Below are 23,271 nucleotides of genomic sequence, written 5' to 3'. Positions count from 1 at the left end.
ACGCACTGAACAAATAGCTGGATATTTTGAAAACTAGCCCAAGATATCTTTGGATGATTATCTCAACCAAATATCCCGCTAATTACAACTGTGGGTTGATGGAGATGCAAATTACTTGTCGCTGGATAGTTTGCGATCGGGATAGTTAAAATAGCGGGTTATTTGGCAATCTTGAGCTGACAAAGACAGGCCTAGTGTTATAGGAAGTCAACTAGGGCCACATCAGTGTGGATGGGAGCCTGATGACCATGATGATGCCTAATTAAGAGCATGAGGATAGTGCCGTTGTCAGGATATTGTTTATTGAAAAGGAAGCCTTAAAATGACCATGGTCAGTTAGATCACCAATATTGAGGTAAATAAGATTAAAATAGAAAGTATGACATTGAAATGAAGGATAGTAGACAGGAATAGAAGACTATTTGTCCTGATTTTGATTTGCCTTTTGAGTGGGTAACATATTCTTTAGAGAGAAGCCAGCTCATCCCTTTATCCGATCATTCAGGCGTAGTTTATGAGCAAGAAGGATAAGAATGTAAGAAAGGAAAGCAAGCGGATTAAACAAAATATATGTACTGGCAGACACTTCTTAAAATGAGATCAAGTAAAGATTCTATCCGGATGTTTTTGTATTAACAATATGTTTAGGCTAATACCACTTTTTTCATTATGAGAACTAAAGCTTGAGGAAGAATTAAGTCTGCAAATTTTCCATACCAAAGGTGATTTACTGAATAAATTATCTTAAAGGGATCCGGTAACTTTGTGTCAGATTCTGAAACAAACTCCTGGATTTAGCTCATGCTTCAAGGATAATTATAAATCTTTAGTTCAGTCAGGAACCCCACGACTTTTACAAGCCAATTGCCAGTCTGATTATCAAGATATTTATGATTGAAATTAGAAATTTCATTTTGCTTTTTCCTACCTGTTTTCATAACACTACAGTCTATCGGGGAAATAGAGTATGGTAAAACCGGTCACTCAATTTTAAAAAACTTTTTTGAGGCACTTCATGATCATTTTGAAGCGCAATTTTTTTAGGGCTTCAATACTACACCATATCACAGACACTGATATAAACATGTAGGGCTGTGCATCTCAGATTTAACATTGTTAAACGATGCCTTTAATGTGTAAGAATCATTGAACTCCTGTTAGTCATAGAGTCTGACACCGAGTCCAAGGAGCGGAAATTCATTTTAAAAGGTCCAAGGGTTGAGACTTGGCTCATTGTCTTCATCCAGTCATTGTCTTAAAGGATCAAGATTTTAATCCACTCTTAAAGCATGAATCGTTTCTGGAGGTCAAAGATATTAACTCACCTCCATGCGTGTGTTCCCACATGTGATTTTTGTCTATCCATTATTAAGAGGTTACCTCAGGACCCTATCATGAGCTATTTTCATGTCGTTTTCGTTCTGATTGTGTATTGTCTTTTCACTCTTGATTTAAAAGTAACATTAGTAAGATGTGATGTTAGATCTCATTTAATTTAATTTATTTATTTCATTCTCCATAAAAAAAACATAAAACATGACATACATGTACATGATATACAGCTAAAAGATTGATTGCAAGAAAAATACAAAGGGAAGGAGCAAACAAAATTTTATGGAAATGTGGAGTTAGCAAAAAGGGCAATTAGCGTTATGAACGTCAACCCCTTAAAAAGTATACGCTGTATTGGTGAGAAAAGAAAAAAAGAACAGAAAAACAGAGAAAAGGGGGAAGGAAGAAGGGAAGGGGAATACATTACCAAGTGCATTTACTGAAATGATTAGAAGGTGAATGAACTTTCACCCAATGTGATGATCCAGATTTGACAATGATATTTCTTTAGTTCCTTTATTTATGACAAGGATGTTTTCATTTATATTAATAAGATCAATTAGCTATGATTATTTTAATTTAAAATGAATGTTATACAAAGTACAGGATGAGCACAAGATATTTGGAGGTGCAGGTTGTAATTGTAATTATAATTGTTTAGAGTTTTTAGGCAGAACAGAGAAAACAAAGGGAGAGGGGCGGGAGGGAGTGATAGATACATGTAATAATAATAATAATATTTAGTTTTTATATAGTGCTTATCACAAATGTCTCTAAGCACTTTACAAATATACTATTACCCCATGTAGATAGAGGGAGCTATACAGAGAAGGAAATAGAGTGAGTGAGAGAGAGAAGAGAAGAGTGAGAGATGGATAAATATTTATAGGAAGCGTGGATAAGAAGGTACATGTATGAAAGGAAAAGCCACATAAATTAAATGTGAATGAGAATGAAATTTGCTCTCGTAAAAGTGACATAAATGGGTTATTTCTGTCAGTAATGGGCTTTATGATCCAATTTTTTGCATCATGGATTTTGTGAAAGTTTATGGCTACACAGGAAATTAGAGATTTCACACAACACCAACTGGGTTAGTTAATATTTCCTGAGCTGTTGCGCAGAGCTCCGAGTGTAAGGGAAATAAACAGCTGGCCTTGCATGCTGCGAATGGGGCAACTCCTTTGGATGACTCTCACCAGGTAGACACCTATAGATTTGTAGCAAGTGAGGAGTTTGCAATTGCACCTTAAAGTTCCTCAACTTGCTCAAGGGATTTCTTGCTCTACTCTTCACTTTCTGTACATTTTTTCTGCGTGGAGGGAGAGTATTAATCACTTAATTGCATTATGCTGAGTGTTAATTGCTGTACAATGAAATACAGAGCACACTGAAGACAACTGTTGTTTCTGGGTTTAAAAAATAATTCATTTGACTTTTGTTTCTGTTGTTTTTGTTTTTGTTTTTAATTTTAAAAAAAAGAAGTAATTTGATAAGTGATAAACAAATCCAAGTAAGCAATAAACATTGTAATTTAGTGAAAGCCCTTTCTAGCTTTCTAGAGTTAAATTGATTTCCACCTCCTCCGCTTTTATTTATATGGTTTTCCTGTCACTTTTAAACAAGACATTTTCTCTGAAACTCAACCACATATCCCTGCGGTTTGCCTGCAGACTGAGTGCAATCAACTTCCTATTTTGATCATTCCCAAACTCTTATGAAACAAGCTGTCATTTTAGACTGGATAAAGCCGAGGTGGAAATTATACATCCAGCTGAGTCACACTTGTACATGTACCTGCAGACTGTATTTGCAGACATGTGTTTGACAGGTCTGGCCTCATTTTTGTGGAAAGGTCACTGAAATTAAAAAGACAGACGTGTGTCTAGTTCAATGGCTTAGTTGTAATACGCATAATGGTGGTGAAAGGTACCTTACACAAACTTCACTAGATTTTATGAACCAGGATGTCTTCCTGATCAATTTTCTAGCCTTGATGATTAGTATTAAGTATGATTATTTTCTGAAGACTCCAAAACCAAAGACTTCTAGAAATTGTAATTGTAAATGACAGCAAATTTTGTGTCGAGAAATTTTGCAAGTCACAGATATTCAGTATTGTGTCAGTTATGAGTGTCAGTAGAAGTTCAAATATCTTTAATATGGCTGCTTGTTATGGCATGAAACTGTCATGAATATAAAGCACAAATTTTATGAAATAATGGTCTGTAAGTAATAAGGAGAGGTACATTTGTACCTTAGTCTGAACTTCTGAAGATGTACCCAAAGATGTAGACGAAGCAATTGCGTGGTTAGTTTTATGTGTTCCACCCATTTTCTTCCCCTTTCTGTATTGACCGTTAATCGTGGGCCAAAGTGCCAGGAGGGTGTTAACTGATAGGACTTTATCCACAGTCAATACCCTTCTGGCTTTGGTGGATAGAATATATTTACATTACAGTCTTATGTAAAATGAGCTTTCATTGTAGACATGTCCTTTCATTGTAGACATGCCTTGTATAGTCTAGCCTGAAAGGAATCGTCTCAACATGGCTACCTGCATGCACATAGCTTTGTTATCAAATTTGATTATTAACCCTTGTCATGAGACATATGCTGTGCAAGTGATATATACCAGGGGAAAGAGAATATCGTTTGCATGTACAATACGGCAGAAAAGAGAAATTAGAAATCCCCAGGGCAGCGTAGTAATGGATATTAACAATTCTGAATGGATGAGGATAGAATGGGGATGGAAGGAACTCTGCCCTGCGTTCTGGTTCAGACTATCAGAATTCATTATATGATTATACAATAAGTAATTACTATTTTCCTAGACTTGAACGTCGTATAAGTAATATCATGTAAAGAAATATTGCATAGCGAATTGTAGAGCGAAACATTTGTGGGGATGGAAGGAACTCTGCCCTGTGTTCAGGTTCAGACTATCAGAATTCATTGTATAATTATACAATAAGTAATTACTATTTTCCTAGACTTGAACGTCGTATAAGTAATATCATGTAGAGAAATATTGCATAGCGAATTGTAGAGCGAAACGTTTGTGGGGATGGAAGGAACTCTGCCCTGTGTTCAGGTTCAGACTATCAGAATTCATTGTATAATTATACAATAAGTAATTACTATTTTCCTAGACTTGATCGTTGTATAAGTAATATCATGTAAAGAAATATTGCATAGCGAATTGTAGAGCAAAACGTCTGTGGGGATGGAAGGAACTCTGCCCTGTGTTCAGGTTCAGACTATCAGAATTCATTGTATAATTATACAATAAGTAATTACTATTTTCCTAGACTTGAACATCGTATAAAATAATATCATGTGAAGAAATATTGCATAACGAATCGTATAGCAAAACGTGTGTTTGATCGTCGTTTCGAACAATAACTCAGCAAATAATCAGGGTCCCTTTGTAGTCTGAACTCTGATCGTGCAGAAATTGAATAACTAAGAGTGTGCACTGATGATTGTCAGCTGTCCTGTTGCTTGACATCTTCAAGACTGTTAATCTTATAATACCTTTCATTACACGATATTGTTTTCTAGTCCGAATGCCCCTCTCGCATTATACAATGATTCTATAAGATGTTTCTGTATGCAAGTTTTGTTTAAATTTCTTACAGTCTAAACAGGCTATGAGTAGGAATAGAGATGAATATTATTGATGAGATAAGACGGTTTATTCAATCAAATTGCCGCAGAATTACCGTAGGCAAGCTGGACTTCAAGATTCATTTGTTTAATGTGTTTTATCTATGGTAATTGTGAGTTTGGTCCAGAAAAGAATGGAAGAAAGAGAGAAGGGTAAGGAGGTCTAAGGTACAGACGTTACAAACCTGCAGGGCAGTAGGGAAGAAAAAACAGAAGCAACAAAGTGTATTCATATATTCTACCTTCTCAAAAATTGATCACAGATTTTTAGTGAAGCCAACAGATTCCGGTCAAGATACACATGTACATGTCTCTTTTAATCATTAAATAGTCAGCATGACTCGATTGCTAAAAGTTTAGTTTCTGGAACAATTCTACCAAGAATATTTTGCAGTTTACTTTTTTTACCAGTGACTGTAATCTAAGCCTGTAAACCTGCTGATGTGAAGTAGATACTGCATCAATTTTGAATATTGTCTGCTGACAACCAGAAAAGATGCTGTCACAAAAGTAACCCTACCCTTTTACCATCCCTTCCCTTACTCTAGCCCTAACCCTAACCCAAACGCTGACCCTAACCTTAATTCGTCACTGGTTTTGCCAACCAAGGCATGCACAGAGACTTTATAACAGGAGATAATTATTGCCTGTTTACAGCCAGAAGGGTGTTGTTACATTAACTCTGTCTTGAAGTATATGAGTTAATGCTCTTCTTGCCCCAAACACAATAGGCCTGTCCTCATCAGCTCAAGTTTGCCAAATAGCCCGCTATTTTGTGATTTGGGAAATTAGCCCAAACTTACAAATCGCGTCTTCATCAGCTCAAAACTTGAGCTCGAAATTTGATCTCGAGAAATTAGCTTGAGAAATTTGCTCAGTATTTGCGCATTAGTGCGAGTCTTCGGCTGGTGAAAACAGACCACAAGAAGCGGGCTATTTTGCAAACAAGAACAAGATTTCTCAGGATATTTTCTCAACCAAACGGCCTGCTAATTGCAACTATGGGCTGGTGAAGATGCAAATTAGCTGGCTATTTTGAGGTCGAGCTAGTTAAAATAACGGGTTATTTGGCAAACTCAAGCTGATTAAGGACAGGCCTAATGTGTTGGTTCATTAAACTAGTGATGAATTCCATGTGCATTATAAACCTTTAAGCTCTCAGCATATTATATTACTAGGCCTAGCTTTTTTATAGGCTACCATTCCCACCAAGATATTCCCTTGGTTCAGCAGATTATGGGTATCGGAAAAAAGAAGAATAGAAAGTGATTTGTTCCTTAACTTTCCCTCTTTCCTGCATTGATGCATGGACATTGTTTTCCCTGTAGAGAACAGGAAAAAGCCCAGAAAGCGTGATGGATGAGCCTTCATCAATAACTTATACCCTACAAGTTGAAGGAAACATGAGCGTGGGTAGATACAATGTAATTGATCGTGTGTTGCGATAAATCTCTTTATTCACAATCTTTGCTGAACGCAATTTAGAAATGGTTTCACGAGAGGATGAACTTTCTTTTGTTTATGAAAAAAGGAAATTGGTGAAGCAGAGAAGCATTCAATTTAAAAAAGAACTCAGTCCTGAAACTCTGAGGAAATGCAAAAGGCTTGATGAAAATATACATGCAAGGACTTATTTAGATAGTGAAATTCATTCTTCATATGTATATTTTTCAAGTCAAAATGTATAACAAGTATTTAAAGAATACAAAAGATCAGTGATCAAATTAAAAACAAACTATTGAAATTAAATTGGAGTGTGTTACTCACATACAGTACAGATCTTCTTTGTCAGGAAGCCTGGAAATTAATCAAAACATTACAGATACATGTAGCTCTTGACAAGCCTAAAATGGCCCCTCAAACCTTGTTTAAAGCATTGTTTTCTACAGAAAATCCAGAAAGATCCCCTGTGAATTAAGTAATTTGACTCTGGTTCAACAAAATAGTATATTTAGATGAGTAAGCCCCATCGATAGATTATATGTTACTATATTGGTGCATTGTTTTCAACTGTGTAAGATGCAGTACCGGAATAGAATATGGATGATGAGTCCTGGTTTGCCCATTCCAGACAAAAAGAACATAAACAAATTCATTCATTTCCTGAAAACAAAATAAGTAGGGAAACTGTGTCAACAAGTTGTTCAGTCAAATCTCAAGTTTTCCCCTGTCTTTGAAAAGTATTTTAAGCTGAACAGACTTTAGTTATCTTAATTGCAGTTTTATAAATACGTTTTAAGTGTAATATAACCACATTTCTTGACATCGTTGAATCGAGACTCACTTTTTGAGAGCCATCAAAATAAAAGATCGGATTAATTTTGTTTGCTGAAGTGCTAGTCTGAATGTTACTTAAAAATGTATGTATTTAAGGCATCATTTTCTCCTCTTGTGGCATGCCATGGATATTTCCTGTGAGTATAAGCACTCGTAATCCTGACCCAGATATTGGTATCCCAGCCCAGGCGTTTCTCTTTTTTCTAAAATGAAAATAGCCTTTAACTCTCCCGCTTAATGAAGTCCAGATTAGAGCTCTTATTTTCTATGATCAGTCAGCCTTTGAATAAAAGCTATTCCCAAGAGATTTGAGGATTTTTGAAGGGGTGAAAGTTGGAAGAGTTGGTAGATGGGAAGGATTGGGGGGGGGGGGGGAGAATAATATTCTATTTAAGTAATTTTTACTTACTTTTTGGTATGTTTTTAAATGAAGTATGGAAGGTCCTGCAGGTCTTGGAAAATTTTGTGGAAGCAAAAGGAATTTGGGGGTATTGTTTTAGCATGTAAATTGTAAATAACATCAGGAAATTCAATTTGATACAAAGAGGAAATAGAGAGTACAGAGAAAGTGAACTAAGTAGAGCTAATAAACAATAAGCCTAGAGTTTGTGCAAGTTCTGGCCATTTTGTAAATCTATTGTCTTTGTTATAAATACTCTTTGGGTTCACATGTATCTGTGTCCGTCTTTCTGCCTTCTCTATCACGCTGTATCTGTCCCCATGTTTATTTCTACCTCATGTGATGTTTGTAATTTTGGCATAGAAATACATCTCTATACCCTGCCCCTCTATTTCTCTAGATCCATCTACATCAGGTTTGCTTTATGTATCTGCCCTTCTTGTGTTGTGCCAGGAGGCCTAATAAAGCACTGCTTGGCTCTGAGCCTTCCTGCCTTTCATATTGGCAAAGTACTTGAGTTCTTTTTTCTTTTCCTTATCATGTCCCATAAATATTCCACTACATGAAGTCGATATGCATCGGGGGTTAAACGATCCATTCCCTGGCTGGCAACGATTACTCCTACAATGTAACATATGGAACGCTTAACAAATTCTTAACTTGAAATCTAGACCAAACGCTATACCTAACCTTAACCCGAATCCTAATCCTACACACACACAAAACCCCAAACCAAAATGCAATCTTAACCAGAATACTATATCTCTGACAAAATAAAGTCCAGAGCAGACTTCAGATCACCATATCAGGAAAAAGAATCTCTAGGTATCTTCTTTGCCATAATGAATGATGTCTGTGTACGTCACTCACCAAATAAGATAAAAGTAGACTAATCTCATGATGCTCAGTAAGTCCATAAAGGTGACACAAACTTTAAATATTTCAAACAAATGTTGTTTCTTACTTGTATCTTCAAACTCATGCTCCTGAATTATTGATCAAGGGTTGCTTATGAAGACAAAAACGTGGCTGAATATAATTTACTTCCACGAATCCATACACGTAGGTTTCCCATGTGTGTTGAGAAAATGAGCCATGTGCTGTATGTAGCCATGTCTCCTAAGGCAGTGTCTTGCTTTATGCATACAAAATGAGTACAGGTACATCAATGTCACCTCAAAGTGCATCCAATTATTACTTTTCAAAATAAATTTCTAGTTGAAGGAACTGTTTATCATGCTTCTTTGTCAATTCATGTTATCACAAGATCAGATGGTATTTATTTCACGGTTTTGGCACAGCAGTTTTTAAAGGGTCTACACAATCAAATGCACTATAATAGACAATAATCACTATCCCTGAGAAATTATTAATAGTATTGTTTCTCCATTTTGCTGCAAAATTGAAAATGAGAAAAAAGTTTAATTTTTTTACGATCATTGATGTGAACATTTAAAAGATTTGCACCCATCCCTAATTCCCAAAGCCAATTCATCTTATTACATAACATTTAAACTCATGTATTTGTACATGGCAAACAAATATCTAAAAAGGAAATAATACTACAAGTAATACTTCATTTATATCTGTTACATGTACTCTGGTATTACTTGCCGAATAATGTTTCTGTACTTAAAACAAGGCACAGCCTGAATGAAAATTATAGAAAAAAATCACTCAGAGCCTCAAAGTTTGAAGCTTGTATTACAAATTATATTATCATACTGATGGGAGGCAAGCTTTTATCACTGTTTTCTTCCCCTCTTTCTGCCCTGCTTAGAAAGTGATAGGACTATAAAGACAAGTAGCCTAAGAAGTGTGCGTCATACAGTAGGTGCGCATGTTAGAACTGGTGTCGGCGGTGGGATATATTGATTCAGAACACATCGCATGTGTTTGTACAGTGTGAGGCTCTCGGTAAGGCATTCTTAAAGGGAGGGTGATGAAGAGAAAGAGATCGGTTTACAGACCTTGTCTACTTGCTTTGTCTTCTCATTTGCAATTCACTGAATCTGTCTCTCTCTCCCTCTCTTGCTTTTTATCTGGATGGGAGTGTGTGATTGAATTCTGATGATAAAAAGAGCAGTGCATCTGTGGCCGTGTGTGAGTACCTGAGAATGGAAAGGTCTGAATTCTATGGTAATTGGTAATGCCGAACTGAAAATGAATGAAAGTGAGCCTTATTGCCAGTAAAATTTCAACAAGCTCAAGCATGCAACTGAAATACATCTCCACACATGATTCTGAAATTTCTGAAATGAAAAACAGAAAGCCAAGTTGATGAATTTTACCAGGAAGTCCAATGTAATAAAAAGCTACCATCGGCTACTTTGGTTTATAAATAATTTACAGTGTTGGTTATGCCGTATTTGCCGGCGATAAGGCTGCACCGCCGCATAGAGGGGGAAAAAAAAAGGAAAACAAAAACAAAAACAAACGTACAAAACAAAATAATCGTAATTTTCTCTTAAAACACTATTTTTTTTTACAAACTGATACCAAATTCATCAATATTCTTATAATTTACTGGAAGTTTAGCTAAAAAAGTGATCGCAGGCAGATTTGGTGTCCCCCGATATACCCCTACCACAATGTACGGTGTAATGCGAAATGGCATGAAATGGAAAAACAAAATAGCGACTTCGGATGGATGCTTCGCGGCAGGTCCGTTAAACGGCCCCTTCCTTTACTTTTGCAATGCATTGGCACAAACTTAGGTCAAGATATATATCGGCAAATGTTGTTTTAGGAAGTTATTTTCGTCTTCATGTCAACAATGCAAGAGAAAATTGTCGGTAAGATGTTTGAAAATGTCCTGTACCATAGTGGTATAGTTATTTTACCATTTGTAGTCCCATATGGGCAAATTCGTGCTGGTTTTGACTTAGGTTTTTTTTTTTTTCCCTACTGTTTCGCCGTAAAGGCCGCACCCCGACTTTTTGATATTTTCTCTTCCAAAAATACTACGGCCTTTACGCCGGCAAATACGGTAATCATAAATTGGTGAAAGTGTATTTTCCTTAGTCTATTTTCCTTTGTCTATTTTCCTTTGTGTATGTGAGTGGTCCAAGACCAAATAAATATGTTTTGTTATCAGCTTTGAAATTCATAAGATAATTAAGTTTTCTCTTTGGCCAACTGTACTCTGCTTTCAATATACTGTTGTAAATCTTAGCATTTCCTTTGATTATTTCTGAGAATGTCCATTGCTTTTGGTTTCAGGGCACATTGTCAATTCCATGTAATTTTCTTCATAACATCTGCTTAGGCTTATGTAATGTTTAGATTATGAATAATTGTCCATAGAATATAGACATTTATATTATGGAGACCATTTTCAACAGTTGAATAGGCCCGACATGTAATGTAGTTCTAAAGTACCGTATGGAAATGCATTCAAATAATGGTGTGATATTCAGTCGCATTTGATTTACAATAAATCCACTGTTTTTAATCAGAGCACTTTAGTCTACCGACATGGAACAACCTGTCTCAGATGATAGAAATATCATACCAAGCATTCCCATACCAATCTCTGATCCTCCTGCCTATACCATCATCATCATCTAAATTTGCAACTGCGTAGGTCGGGCAGCGGGGGATTCAGCATCAGTCTGAGAAAGACATTATGTCAAACACACATTCATTTCACTGTGTAAATCATCTCAAGTTTGCATTACAACTCCATCAATAATGTGCATCATAGCATATCATGTCCAATTGTATATTCATTCATTCATTGATTCATGTAGCACTGCATTCTACATGCGTCATGGGTTATTGGGAGTGCGAATCGGAAATTGTGTGTTTTAATGTTTTTGTCTACCCTAAATTGAGCAGTGCTAAATGATAATTTATTTTGCACATTATGCGGGTATTCACTTTCCATATTTTATTTTTTCGGAAAATATAAAATAGACGAGGCAGGAAATGGTCTGTTTCAGATCATGGTCTATCCTAATTTGAGTAGTACCAAACAATAATTTATTTTGTATATAATTTACAAGATTTTTGCTGGTATTTCACTGTAAGAGACAGGAAATGGCCTTTAAAATTAAATGGTCTACCCTCAGTTTCCACATATTTAATCTTCAGAATCATGAAATGAAAGAATAAAAATTGGTAGCATGTTACTTTTCATAGACATTGCACACACACACACAAAAAACTTAACATTATTGATTGTTTTGGGGGCATAGTAAACATATTAGCAGTCTGTAGCATTCTTATCCTGTGTCAATGTGTCTGTTCCATGCCTTCTTCGTATCCAAGCAGTGGTAAAGTTCTCGGTCAATCACATTCTACAGGCAGACAAAGATTAATTCTGAACGAAGTATCGACATCTATAAGGCCAAGGCTATCCTTTTTTAATACTATGCAATATACATGCAATAGACACAATCACATACGTGTACAGGGAAATGGGAGCATATTAAATGCCATAATGTAATAGTATGTATATGCCCTACTGGTTCAGGATTTTCTGATACACATAATATGAGATGCATGGGATTAAATCCAGCGCACCTGTTAAACAGTGTAAGAGCCTCTTTTGACAACAACATAACACCAAATACACCAAGTTTTCTCAGAGAAAAAACATTGTATATCAGATGCAAATTAGTGTCTTTTAATTCTTGTCACCATGGTGGGTATGAAATTACTTCCATTAAGGTTTCCAATCATCGAAATTGTAATGCAGTTATAATTCTGTTTCCTCAAGCCAGGAGAAATGAAATTTGAGATGGGGATTAACAAAATCTAAGGTAATGTGTTGTCCCCCCAAAGCAATTGTAGAGGGTGCAAACAGGTGCTTCCTCGCTGGCCAGCAACAGATGTACTTTCTATTTCTAGCTTGACCCCTCTTTAATTACATGTATTTACAACACATTTCTGTAGACGTTTATTTTTGAACGTGTGAGCGGTGAAGCGTTATAGCTTTTCTTTAGTATTTTTCTATCCTTCCATTGCAAAACTGATGAACTGGAAAAAAAAATATTGACAGAATTTGTGCTCAGGCTTTTTTGCAGGTCATACATCGAATTGGCCCACTCTATCCATCATCTTTTACCATGTTTGGGGGGGGGGGGCATATATGCAGGGGAAAAAAGGAGAAAATCTGACTTGTTTTAATACCTGCTCAGAGGCCGTTTGAATACCTGCTTAGAGGCGGGACATGCATGGCTTAGATGCCTTCCCTTGACCCCATTTTCCACTTCAGAGATTAGTAGCGCTCTCTTTCTTTCCTGCCTGACATCGATTCAATAATTGGTCTAACTACTGGGAGGTCTGATACATTTAGGAGTAAATGAGTCGTTGCATTGACCATGACATTTCATGTTCTATTGAATTGTCTACACTCGACAGACTGTGTCTATGCAGGTAAATGCAGGTAGTTATATGTGCCTTTGTACTGGGTGAAGAAAAAAAAATGATAGAGGAGAATGGTTAGCTCTGAAAAACTGAAAAACAAGCTGAAGAAAACTGAAATATTGCTCTTGTTAAAAAAAAGGAGAAGATTACAATAAATTAAAAATCACTGCAAGGAAATCTCACATATTTTGCACCAAATAGAGAACTCCTGTTAATAAACGCTATTTTGTACATAATAAGTGCCCATATTTATTCATGCAAAGGGAAAGCAGTGATACCTGTGTTAGACTAATTCTACATCTACTATAGATGAACCTACTGATGAATGGAAGAAAGAAACAAAAATGGGATACTGTCTTTCTATTTCACTTAAGCTATTACATATTTTACAGGTTATATGCAATGCATCTAAGCAATCATGCCTCTCTCTTTTAAATAGCTAGAATACATCTCAGCTGACTAGTTCTACATCTACTTTTGATAGATTGAAGAAACAAATCTAGATTAGAGTTGCAATTTTTAGTCTCACCTTAGCAACAATCCTTTCCTTCTCCCCATCTCCATCTATCATGACTCTACATTCTGTTGAGGTTGAATATCATGTTTGACTAGTTCTACATGTACTACTGATAGATTGAGGAAATAAAAGACTCCAGATTAGAGTTAGTTTTTAATTTCACTTTTTATAACAATCCTTTGCTCCCCCCTCCTAATCTATTATACATCTACATTATGTTGAAGTTAAATTTCATGTTTGCCTAGTTCTACATCTACTACTGATATTTTGAGGAAACTAAAGATTCCAGATTAGAGTTGTGATTTTTTATCTCACTTTAGTAACGATCCTTTGCTTCTCTTTCCCATCCCCATCTATTAAACATCCACATTATGTTGAAGTTAAATTTCATGTTTGCCTAGTTCTACATCTACTACTGATATTTTGAGGAAACAAAAGATTCCAGATTAGAGTTGCGATTTTTAATCTCACTTTGGTAACAATCCTTAACCCCCCCCCCCCCTCCTCCATGTATTATGCCTCTTCATTCTGTTGAAGTTGAATATCATGTTCGACTAGTTCTACATCTACTATTGATAGATTGAGGAAATAAAAGACTTTAGATTGGCATTGCTTTTTCAATCCTACTTTAGATGCATTTTTACAGCATTGTAAAGGCAAGTTATCAATCATCCGCCTTCCTGTGTGGGTGGTTGCATTTTCTCATGACTTGTCTCGCTCTACCTCTACTTCTGATTACCATTTTGAGAGAGAATGAAAGACTATTGATCAGCCAAGCTATTTTTATTTAATCTAGTAACCTGCATTGTTAACAGGGTCATGGCATCTCATTTTAGCAGGATTATGTTTTGAAATGTGAAGGAATAGAAGATGTCATTTCTTCATTGTCACAGTAGCTACCTGTTACACATTAGCTAACTTGTACCTTTATGTTGAAAGCAAATATACATGCTTTCTTGTATGAAGTCTAATAGAATTTATAGGAGTCTTGTCTCAAAAGTACAGGCCTAATCTTGTTTTCTTTCACACCAAAAGACATGATTCCTCAAATTAAATCTGAAGGTGATTGATTTATTCTGGAGAAGCTACGAAACAGAATTTAAGCATCTGTTTGTTGGTCTAGATAATCAAACTCTTCAAAGCGACATATGTGCTTGCCAAGGAGACCACATACGTCTATGTTTATCCTCTTCATGTACCCCAATAAGTAAGACATAGACTCGCTCTGAAACATGCTTTCTTCTTGGTCATGAGTAACATGGCCACTTAAGATGAACATTCTTCTCTCCGCCCCATCTTCCCCGCATCCATAATATCATTAAACCGACTGGCTAGGCCTAGGCCGTTGCCGTGCACTTGATCCTTTGACCTTTCTCAGCATCCCGTCTGCCAAATGTTGAGCAATTTATATCCATACAAGTAAATAGTGCAAAAGTGTGGAGAAATACATGACTGGCTCTGGTACACATCTACCCGAAGATTTCTTTGGGGCGAGTCCAATGTATGTAAATTAAAGAAGGTTTAGTTCTGGGAAAGGCGAAAAATTATTTGTTTTTTTATTCTCTTTGTATTCGATTGAAAGAATATCATAGAAAAAAATGTCCCCTAAAAAGATGTCTCTTGAAATGCCATCTTATTCAAAATATGACAAGCAATGATTAGAGTGTTTGGATGAAACATTCATGCTACATGTTTGTGTAGTCCCGGACACATATTTCTGTGTTCAGTGCATATAGTTTCTTATTTTGATGCTTCCAAAACCTGACAGTATACACCAATTTATTCATAATGCAATCTCATGACCATAACTCACTTTATCTTTAATTGTGTACATGATTAGTATTAGATGGACCATGATTTTTGGTATGATATATCTGATCCAAAACTACATTAAAGCTATCAACTGAATACAGTCATCAGTCAGGTACACAAAGGACAACTTTCTTTGATGAAGTCAGCATTAGCATATTGGACAAAAAAAACCTTGGCCTTGCCCTTTAAATAGTAGTATAGTCAGTATTTTGAATGGATTGCTGTTTCCTTTCTTGTCTATCTGACTGAAATTGAGACAAATGTTTCTACACCATGTACAGAGTGATATAAAAGCTTCTGAAGTGCCACAGGCATTGTCTGGGTATATATAGAAGCAATTAATTTAGTGTTTCCCAGCCTTGTAAAGCTTGTAAAGCAGCCCTACCAGGGAAAGAAATAAGCCAATTGAAATGTAGGGAGAGAGAAGATGATATCATATTGTGTGAGTTGGTATAGGGACACGGAAGGAAAAGGAATGGGGGTGTTCATTTCAAAATAAAAACATGATTAGATTTTACCCAGAGTTGAAGAAAAATTACCTATGGAGAACAGGTGATGTGACGGCATTATAAACAATTTGGAGAATGGGTGATACGAAAATAATGATATAACAGGAGGGGTAGGATTCTGATGAGTGGGACATATAGAGAGGAGTACAAGAGTGAATACAATGATTAAGAGAATATAGAATGAGAGAAAAGGGCTCGTAGGAAGTGAATTCATTATATTCAAACATTCAGGAAAGAAGAAAAAACAGACCAAGTTTTGAAAGAAGTCTTTTGGATAGGTCGAGACCCTTAAACAGACACCAACTTTTGATGTGGTGAAATTTGAATGGGATCTGTTTGCTTCCCTCTTGATAAGCTGAACTCTTCTTATGCCATCTTTAAACAAAATTGATGGATGATGTTAACTTGTATTTTACGTATTGTGTAACACTGTTGTCTTTAGTGGTAGAATTTTAATAGGATATGTTTGCTTTTCTCTTGATAGCAGAAGCTTATGCTGTCTTTTAAAAAATTTTTTTTTGATGAATGGTGATAAAAGGTTTTTAAAAGTTGTGTAACACTACCATCTTTGATAGAAAAGCCAAGGATAACCACCACAAAATTTATTTTCTTTGTATCAGAGTAACAATATGATGGGCTGTTTTGATATGCTGTTGAATAAGACATATCTCTTGAATATTTATCACTGACATGTACCGTATCGCTTTTTGTTTGAGGGTTTATGTACTGTATTTATATCCATGTACACAAAATGTCTACAGAATGTCTTTCTCCTTTTTATTTTCTACTCAATAACCAATATATGATTAAAAAAACAAATGATTTAACCAGGAACATTTTTTTAATCTCCTCTTTTACTTGTAGGTCATCATGCCATCTACGTTGGTGTCCACGTTCCACACAATGAGGAGCAGCAGCAGAAAAATCACCATCACCACCATCACAAGCACCGCCACAAAGGCAAGAGTAAAAAGAACGGCAGCTCCCACAGCAGTGCCAACAACAGTAGTTCCACTGCAGATGCATTCTTTCCAAACAGCGACCCAGATGCAAGACCAGATGCCCTACTTCTGGATAAAAACGGTACCGGTAATGAATCAAAACCATGTTGAAATTTCTTTTAAAGCTTATCTGTACTAGTTTTTAGAGGGATTAGACCACACTGCAAGGACAGGGGGTTATCTCATCAAATCAGCTCTCAATTAACATAAGAAAAAGAGGATCATGGGGGACCAATGGTCACCGATTAGGCATTGTTTTCTAAATAGAGGGAGCAAGTAGCTACAAGTAGGACAGTGTGGCTTTAATTGACTGATAAGAAAGCAAGTTCTAAGTTCTTGCTTGTAGAAAAACAACCAGTGGACCTACGGGACTTGGTTATTGAGCCCCAATTATGACATCAACTTTGTTTGAATCCGGTACCTCCTGGTCATGAGACTACTTATCTATCTCTGAAGTCATTGTCATATCTATTCCAGGGGATTCTCAAGGCACATACAAATTACGATTATTGCTGGCAGTGTCTTTTTACCAAGCTGCCAAGGCACTCAAACAGTTAAGCAATATCTCCAAGGCCTGAGGGTTTTCCAATTGATGTAATTGCAACAATATGTGCTTCTTATCAGCAGCAATAGAATCCCGAAATATTAGATTCAGTTTATAAATGACTTGATTTTTTCCCCCTAGGTTTCTGGAATTTGATAGAATGCCAACTTCATGATTCTCCTTACCCAGAGAGGTGCTGTTGAAAAAAAAAATTGCAAGAAATTAAAAAAACAGTGTACATGAAAGAAGTAACAAATGTTTTACAGCAGCAATAACAAGACAGCACAGAAATTTCCTTTCACGAATCTACCCACATCCCTCCAAAAAATAATTGTCTGTGTGTTCTTTACAATTTGGAAAATCCTTTCTTTCATTCTTGAAACACACAATATTTATTATTTTGCTAGACATATCACTGCATCCATCCAGTGTGATCATATTGATATATCTGAACAGGCATTTAATTAGTGTGCTGCAGAAGAGTTTTTATCTTTGAGTATTTTCTGCACTGAACCATCATCTGGGAAGCGTTTCACAAAGCTTTTTTTCAATGACAAATAATAAAAGTCAGTGACAAATCTGCTGATAACCAATCAGAAGCAAGGATTTCAGTAGCTTATAACAAAAAGTGTAATTTGTCACTGATGAAAAGTTTTGTGAAACTCCCCCCCTGATCCTCCCCATCCTCTCTACTTGCAGGAGATGCTTCCCAGAGAGTGAAATTCATCCTGGGTGATGAAGCCGATGACGGTCATGAATCTCATGAGATCTTCACAGAGATGGAGGAGCTGTGCTATGGGTCAGATGGAGAGGAGCTGGAATGGAAAGAGATGGCGAGGTAGGCAGTATTTGAGCATGCTGAGGATAAGGTCTTCTAGATAGGGTCAGGATTAGGGTCAGTGGGGGAGGTGGAAAGGAAAGATACACAAAGGGAGGCAAGAATTTAGTTTACTCTAGGTCTCAGCAATCAAGATGAGAGTACATCTTTCAACAATAAAAATAAAGAACAAATATTTTTTTTTTTTTCTTTCTGGCTGAGAGACAGGGCAAGTCAAAGTTTGCCGACATCCTATTGAAACGCATGTATGTATAAAAAATTAAACTGTTTTTCAATGGGATAAGGGGCAAACTGGTCCTTATCGTCTGTTGGAAGCCAGAAGGGCGTTAACTCTGTGTTAAAGTATATGAGTTATTGCACTTATTGCTCCAAGCATACATCATGATGGTTTTGTGAAGCAATGCCCAGAAGGGTAACTGTCCAGAGTTTCAACCCTTCTGGTTCTGAGTATACAATTCATTGATGATATTCTTAAAAAGAAGGTTGAGTTCTAGGAAGACATGACTAATAATTTTTGAGTGTTATCATTGTATTATGCAAGTGTGGAAGAACATCAGAGAAAAAATGTACCCTGAAAAGCATGGCTCTTCAAATGCCTTAATTTTCTAAACATGGTATGTTTAATCATAAAAATTGGGACTCATTTGTATGCAACATCTTTGTGTAGTCCCATATACATCGTTCTGTGGTCAGTGCTTGTAACTTTACCAAGACTGGGCCGAATTTCTTATCATTTTGATGATTCCTGAACCTTGCAGTACACACCAATACTTATATGCTAGACGATCAACCTTTTCTGATCGATTTCCACAACATTTCTTTCACAATGCAATCGCATGACCAGAACTCAACTTTATCTTTAAATCGTCCTTTGTGAACAGGTGGATAAAGTATGAGGAGGATGTGGACGTGGATGCAGACCGATGGAGTAAACCTCACGTAGCGACACTGCCTCTTCACAGTCTGTTTGAACTGAGGACTTGCCTGATTAATGGCACAGTGTGTCTTGACATGGAAGCAGACAACATTGTCCAGATTGCAGGTGAGGGAATCTTCCGTGTCTTATGCCCTTGGGGTGTTTCACAAAGATCCTAAGTCAAACTTAACCTTAAGTTCGATTTATATATGATGGAAAGCTATTTGTAGCCGTCAAATAAAATATATTCAAAAGCGAAAATTCAAGTATTTTAGACTTTCTATAAATTCCACATCAAGAACATGAAATCTCTGTGATAATAGAAAATATGAATGATTTGAATCAACATTTTATGCATTTTAAAATAACTTTTACAAAATATTTTCAAGGATGCTATTAGCGGCTTTCCATAATTGTTAGTCCAACTTAGAGATAAGTTCGACTTAGGTTATTTGCGAAATACCCCCCTGGTCCTTTTTCTTTTAGCATGTTTTGGGTGCGCAACTGCAGCTAGGATGTTTGTCATCTCCTGCGCCTGTGCCTAAATCCTTGATACAGGCCCTTGTAGGCATCTTGCCGCCTCCAGAATGATCATATGAAATTGCTATGTATTTCAAGCGTTTCAGTTTTAGAAATAGCCAAATTATGCACAGTTCATGTGGGTAAATTGACATGTGCCCCGGCAAAAATTACTCATAGTTTTTTTATTTCATAAAAAGTTAAGTGTTGGGATCAGGGTTGCAGTTGGGTTGTTGTAACTTAAATGTAGGGTTAGGGTTGAGGTGGAGTATAGAGTTTGGTCCGGGGTTGAAATTAGGAAGCTGTTTTGCGCAGAAAAAGCCAGACCAGCTCCAGCTGTCATAGGACCATATGTGGCTGATCTGATATCCTGTAAGCCTAATACAGAAACCACCTGGTTCATGTGGGCATTAGGTTAGGTAATCAATAATTAATCATGATTATTGTACATTACTTTTTCTGAATTTTGGGGGGATGGGGGGGGGGGGGGGGGGGAAGGGGGATTGATTTTTTTTTAAAGGTTTGGAAGTAAAATCATTTTTAATTGAAAACGATTAGTGATAATGTTAATAATTACCCTCTTTCAGACCTTGTCCTGGACAAGTTGATCATGTCGGAGCAGTTGGATGAGAGCAAGAGAGAGCAGGTCCGGGAGGCGCTCCTGCGCAAGCATCATCATCAGAGTCATAAGAAGCATCGGGACAAGAGAGGGAGCAGTCTCCTTCCCATGATCAGATCTCTGACGGACATCGGGCGTAGCCTCTCGCAAGGCGGCGCACATAATACAAGCATGGAACAGCAAGGTTTGATTACTGTGACAACTTGAATTGTAGGAAGTTTGAGATGTGTGTGAAAGAGAAGAAAAATAGTAGAAATGGAGAGAGGGAGAGAGAGGGAGAGAGAGAAAGGGGGGGGGGGGAGAGAGGGAGGGGGGAGAGAGAGAGAGAAAGAGAATGAGAGAGAGAGAGAATGAGAGAGAGAGAGAGAGATAAAGGAGTATACTGAATACTAAGTCTGAAACAACCTAGGAGAATCTTTGTTGAACAACTTTCTCTTGTACTAAATTCTTAGAACCAGTTTGGAACAACTCTGAGTGACAGTTTTGGCTTGTTCCATTTATGTTTAATAATAGTTGCCCATGGTTGTCTCGATGACCGATGATATTTATTTTACATGTACATATGAAGACTAGTGGAATACATAGAAAGATTCTATCTGGGACAACTCTCTTTATAAAACAATTCTGTTTGACAATCTTCCTTGACATCCCTTGAGTTTGAGTTTGAGTTTATTGGTTTCACATTTCACATGAAGATACAATACAGATGACAAAATATACATAAAAGACATATTGTTTCATAGTTTTAAAAAATGAATAGTAATTGACAAATTATTCAGACTACAAAGTTACATATCATCAAATTTGTTTGTCAACTTTTATTATTTTAAGGAAACCCAGACAAGAAAAGCACAAAACTGTGAAATGTAACAGTTTTTTTTATCTTGTTCTCTTCTTGTACATGAAGCAGCTGCGCAAAGTGGAATCCAGACCTCCCACGGGTCGTCCCCCAACATTCAGAACAGCCAAACCTCTCCTAGCTCACTCATGGTGAAGGGTAACTCCGGTGACCTTGGCAAGTCAGAAACCTCGGGCAGTCTTCCCAAGGTCTCTAGTCATCACAGTCTCAAGGTAGGTTGTCATGGAGATCGATGAATACTAACCACTTCTAGCAATGCTTCTTCCATTTCTGACTTTTGTTTTCAGGTTACGATGTTTGCTGGAGGTGTTCTTTTTTCTTCTTCTACCAAGGATAATGACATCATGCCTGGAGGTTCTCGCCACTATAAGTGCTCTGTTAGGTTGCTATGGCAATAGATGTTGTTGCCTTGTGCAATTAATGTTATTGCTATTATACTTGTATAATGTGAGGTAATGAGTAATTGATGCTTCATATGAAACTGGACTAAGTGTTCCCAGAGGACATCAAAGTGTGTGTGTATTTCTTTACTCATTTTGCTTGAATACCCACTTGGATCAAGCAGAAGATTGGAAACCATATCTTACCTTTGTGATGTAAACAGGAAAATTAAGTTCTTAAGTTTTTTAGAGTAATGCCTTGGTTACCACTCCCAAGATAATCAAGCCATAAGATGTGGCAAATCTCTTTTATTGAATTGATAACGAAAATGGTTGCTTAGTGGCTTTTGCTCCTTAAAGGCATTGGATGATGGTATTTTTTGGTGTTACACTTTTTACAATTTAAGTGACGGAATACATGTACATGAGAGGAAAAAGGGCCTAACTCCATCATATTTCAAAATAATTTGTTTAGTCATTAAGATAAAAACTTGATTTTTTGACAAGTTGAAGAGACAGAATAATTTCACCTTAGGGAATCTTGATGACTGATTCAAGGGTATTGAAATTTTCTTGAAAATGAAATCATTCTGTCTTTTTTTCTTCTATCAATAACTCATTTAATTATTTTGAATAAGTTAGCCCCTTCATCCATTCAGGTTTTCATTTTGCAAACTTTCTTTGAAAAAAGAAAAGAAATTAAGAGGTATATATGTCACAACTCTAGGTGAAAGGTATGCAAGTGAATTCTTGAAAGGAGTATAAGTATCTTCGGAATAGCATTGATACTACTGTATCACTAATCTGTTCCACAGGAATGTATTGTGAAGAAGAAAGAATCAAATAGTCACAAATATTTTAATCACTCAAATAGGTAAATCTTATGTGAACTGGGAATTCACATTTAACTGTAATTTCAGTTGATAAAAATGGAAGAAGATGAAGAAAAAGGTATTTCAAAAGAAAAAGAATTTGCACATTCATGTACGATCAGTAAATTTGAACCCCTTTGTCATTGGTACCTATCAACATAAAGCAAAGCATTGTTTGATAAAACAATGAAACAATGAGCACTGCCAGGATATCGAGTGGGAAAGCCAAAAGATCTTGTGACATAATAAGCAAGTCATTGGAAAGCGGGTCATTGAAAACCATGTAACAAAGTGGGAACAAAAGGAGTGGGGAGGGACTGGGGGAGGAGAGGGGGCGTTAATGAATGGTTGCTTGATGAAAACAAGTAGAATGTAATGTTTCTTACAACATAAAACTGAAGTTGAATATCCACACAAAAAAAGGAGGAAAAAAAAGAAAGCAAAGAAAACGTGGAAGTAAATGAGCAAGTCCAAGTATTTTGTCCCATATGTTTGCCAGACCTATTGGAGCTTAGATCAGGCCATCTATCGAGTACAATAAACAAATTTGAGTCAATTTGAATTTATAATAGTGTAATGTATATATGTGTAATGTATAGGACATTTATGACCTTATAAATATCTTGGATGCGTTAAAACAAATACTTGATCTATTTTCATTTCGAGAAGTCCTTTTGAGAAGTACAAACAACAGAAATCATGCCATGTTTCTGCAGATACATGTACTTTAATGTCTTTGGCCATGGTCCAAAATGAGTTACTCGTTTGTTCTGAAATTTCATTAGTGGTTATGAGTCACATCTCAAAAGAAGCGACGGGTTGTAAGCTTAA

At 36.5% G+C, this 23,271-nt stretch overlaps 1 protein-coding gene across 1 annotated transcript in view; it reads left to right on the top strand.

The window, feature by feature from the left end:
• The window catches only part of LOC581039 (electrogenic sodium bicarbonate cotransporter 1), an 81,617-nt gene that overhangs the window by 19,807 nt on the left and 38,539 nt on the right, over positions 1 to 23,271 (top strand). Inside the window, 5 exon segments of the mRNA XM_030974554.1 lie at positions 16,757 to 16,981; positions 18,137 to 18,275; positions 19,157 to 19,317; positions 20,298 to 20,513; positions 21,237 to 21,400. Of these exon segments, the coding sequence (XP_030830414.1) occupies positions 16,757 to 16,981; positions 18,137 to 18,275; positions 19,157 to 19,317; positions 20,298 to 20,513; positions 21,237 to 21,400 (905 nt within the window).

Source organism: Strongylocentrotus purpuratus, unplaced genomic scaffold (assembly GCF_000002235.5).
Source record: "Strongylocentrotus purpuratus isolate Spur 01 unplaced genomic scaffold, Spur_5.0 spur5_scaffold_7, whole genome shotgun sequence".
Lineage (NCBI taxonomy): Eukaryota > Metazoa > Echinodermata > Echinoidea > Camarodonta > Strongylocentrotidae > Strongylocentrotus > Strongylocentrotus purpuratus.
This window is presented reverse-complemented; position numbering and strand designations above follow the sequence as displayed.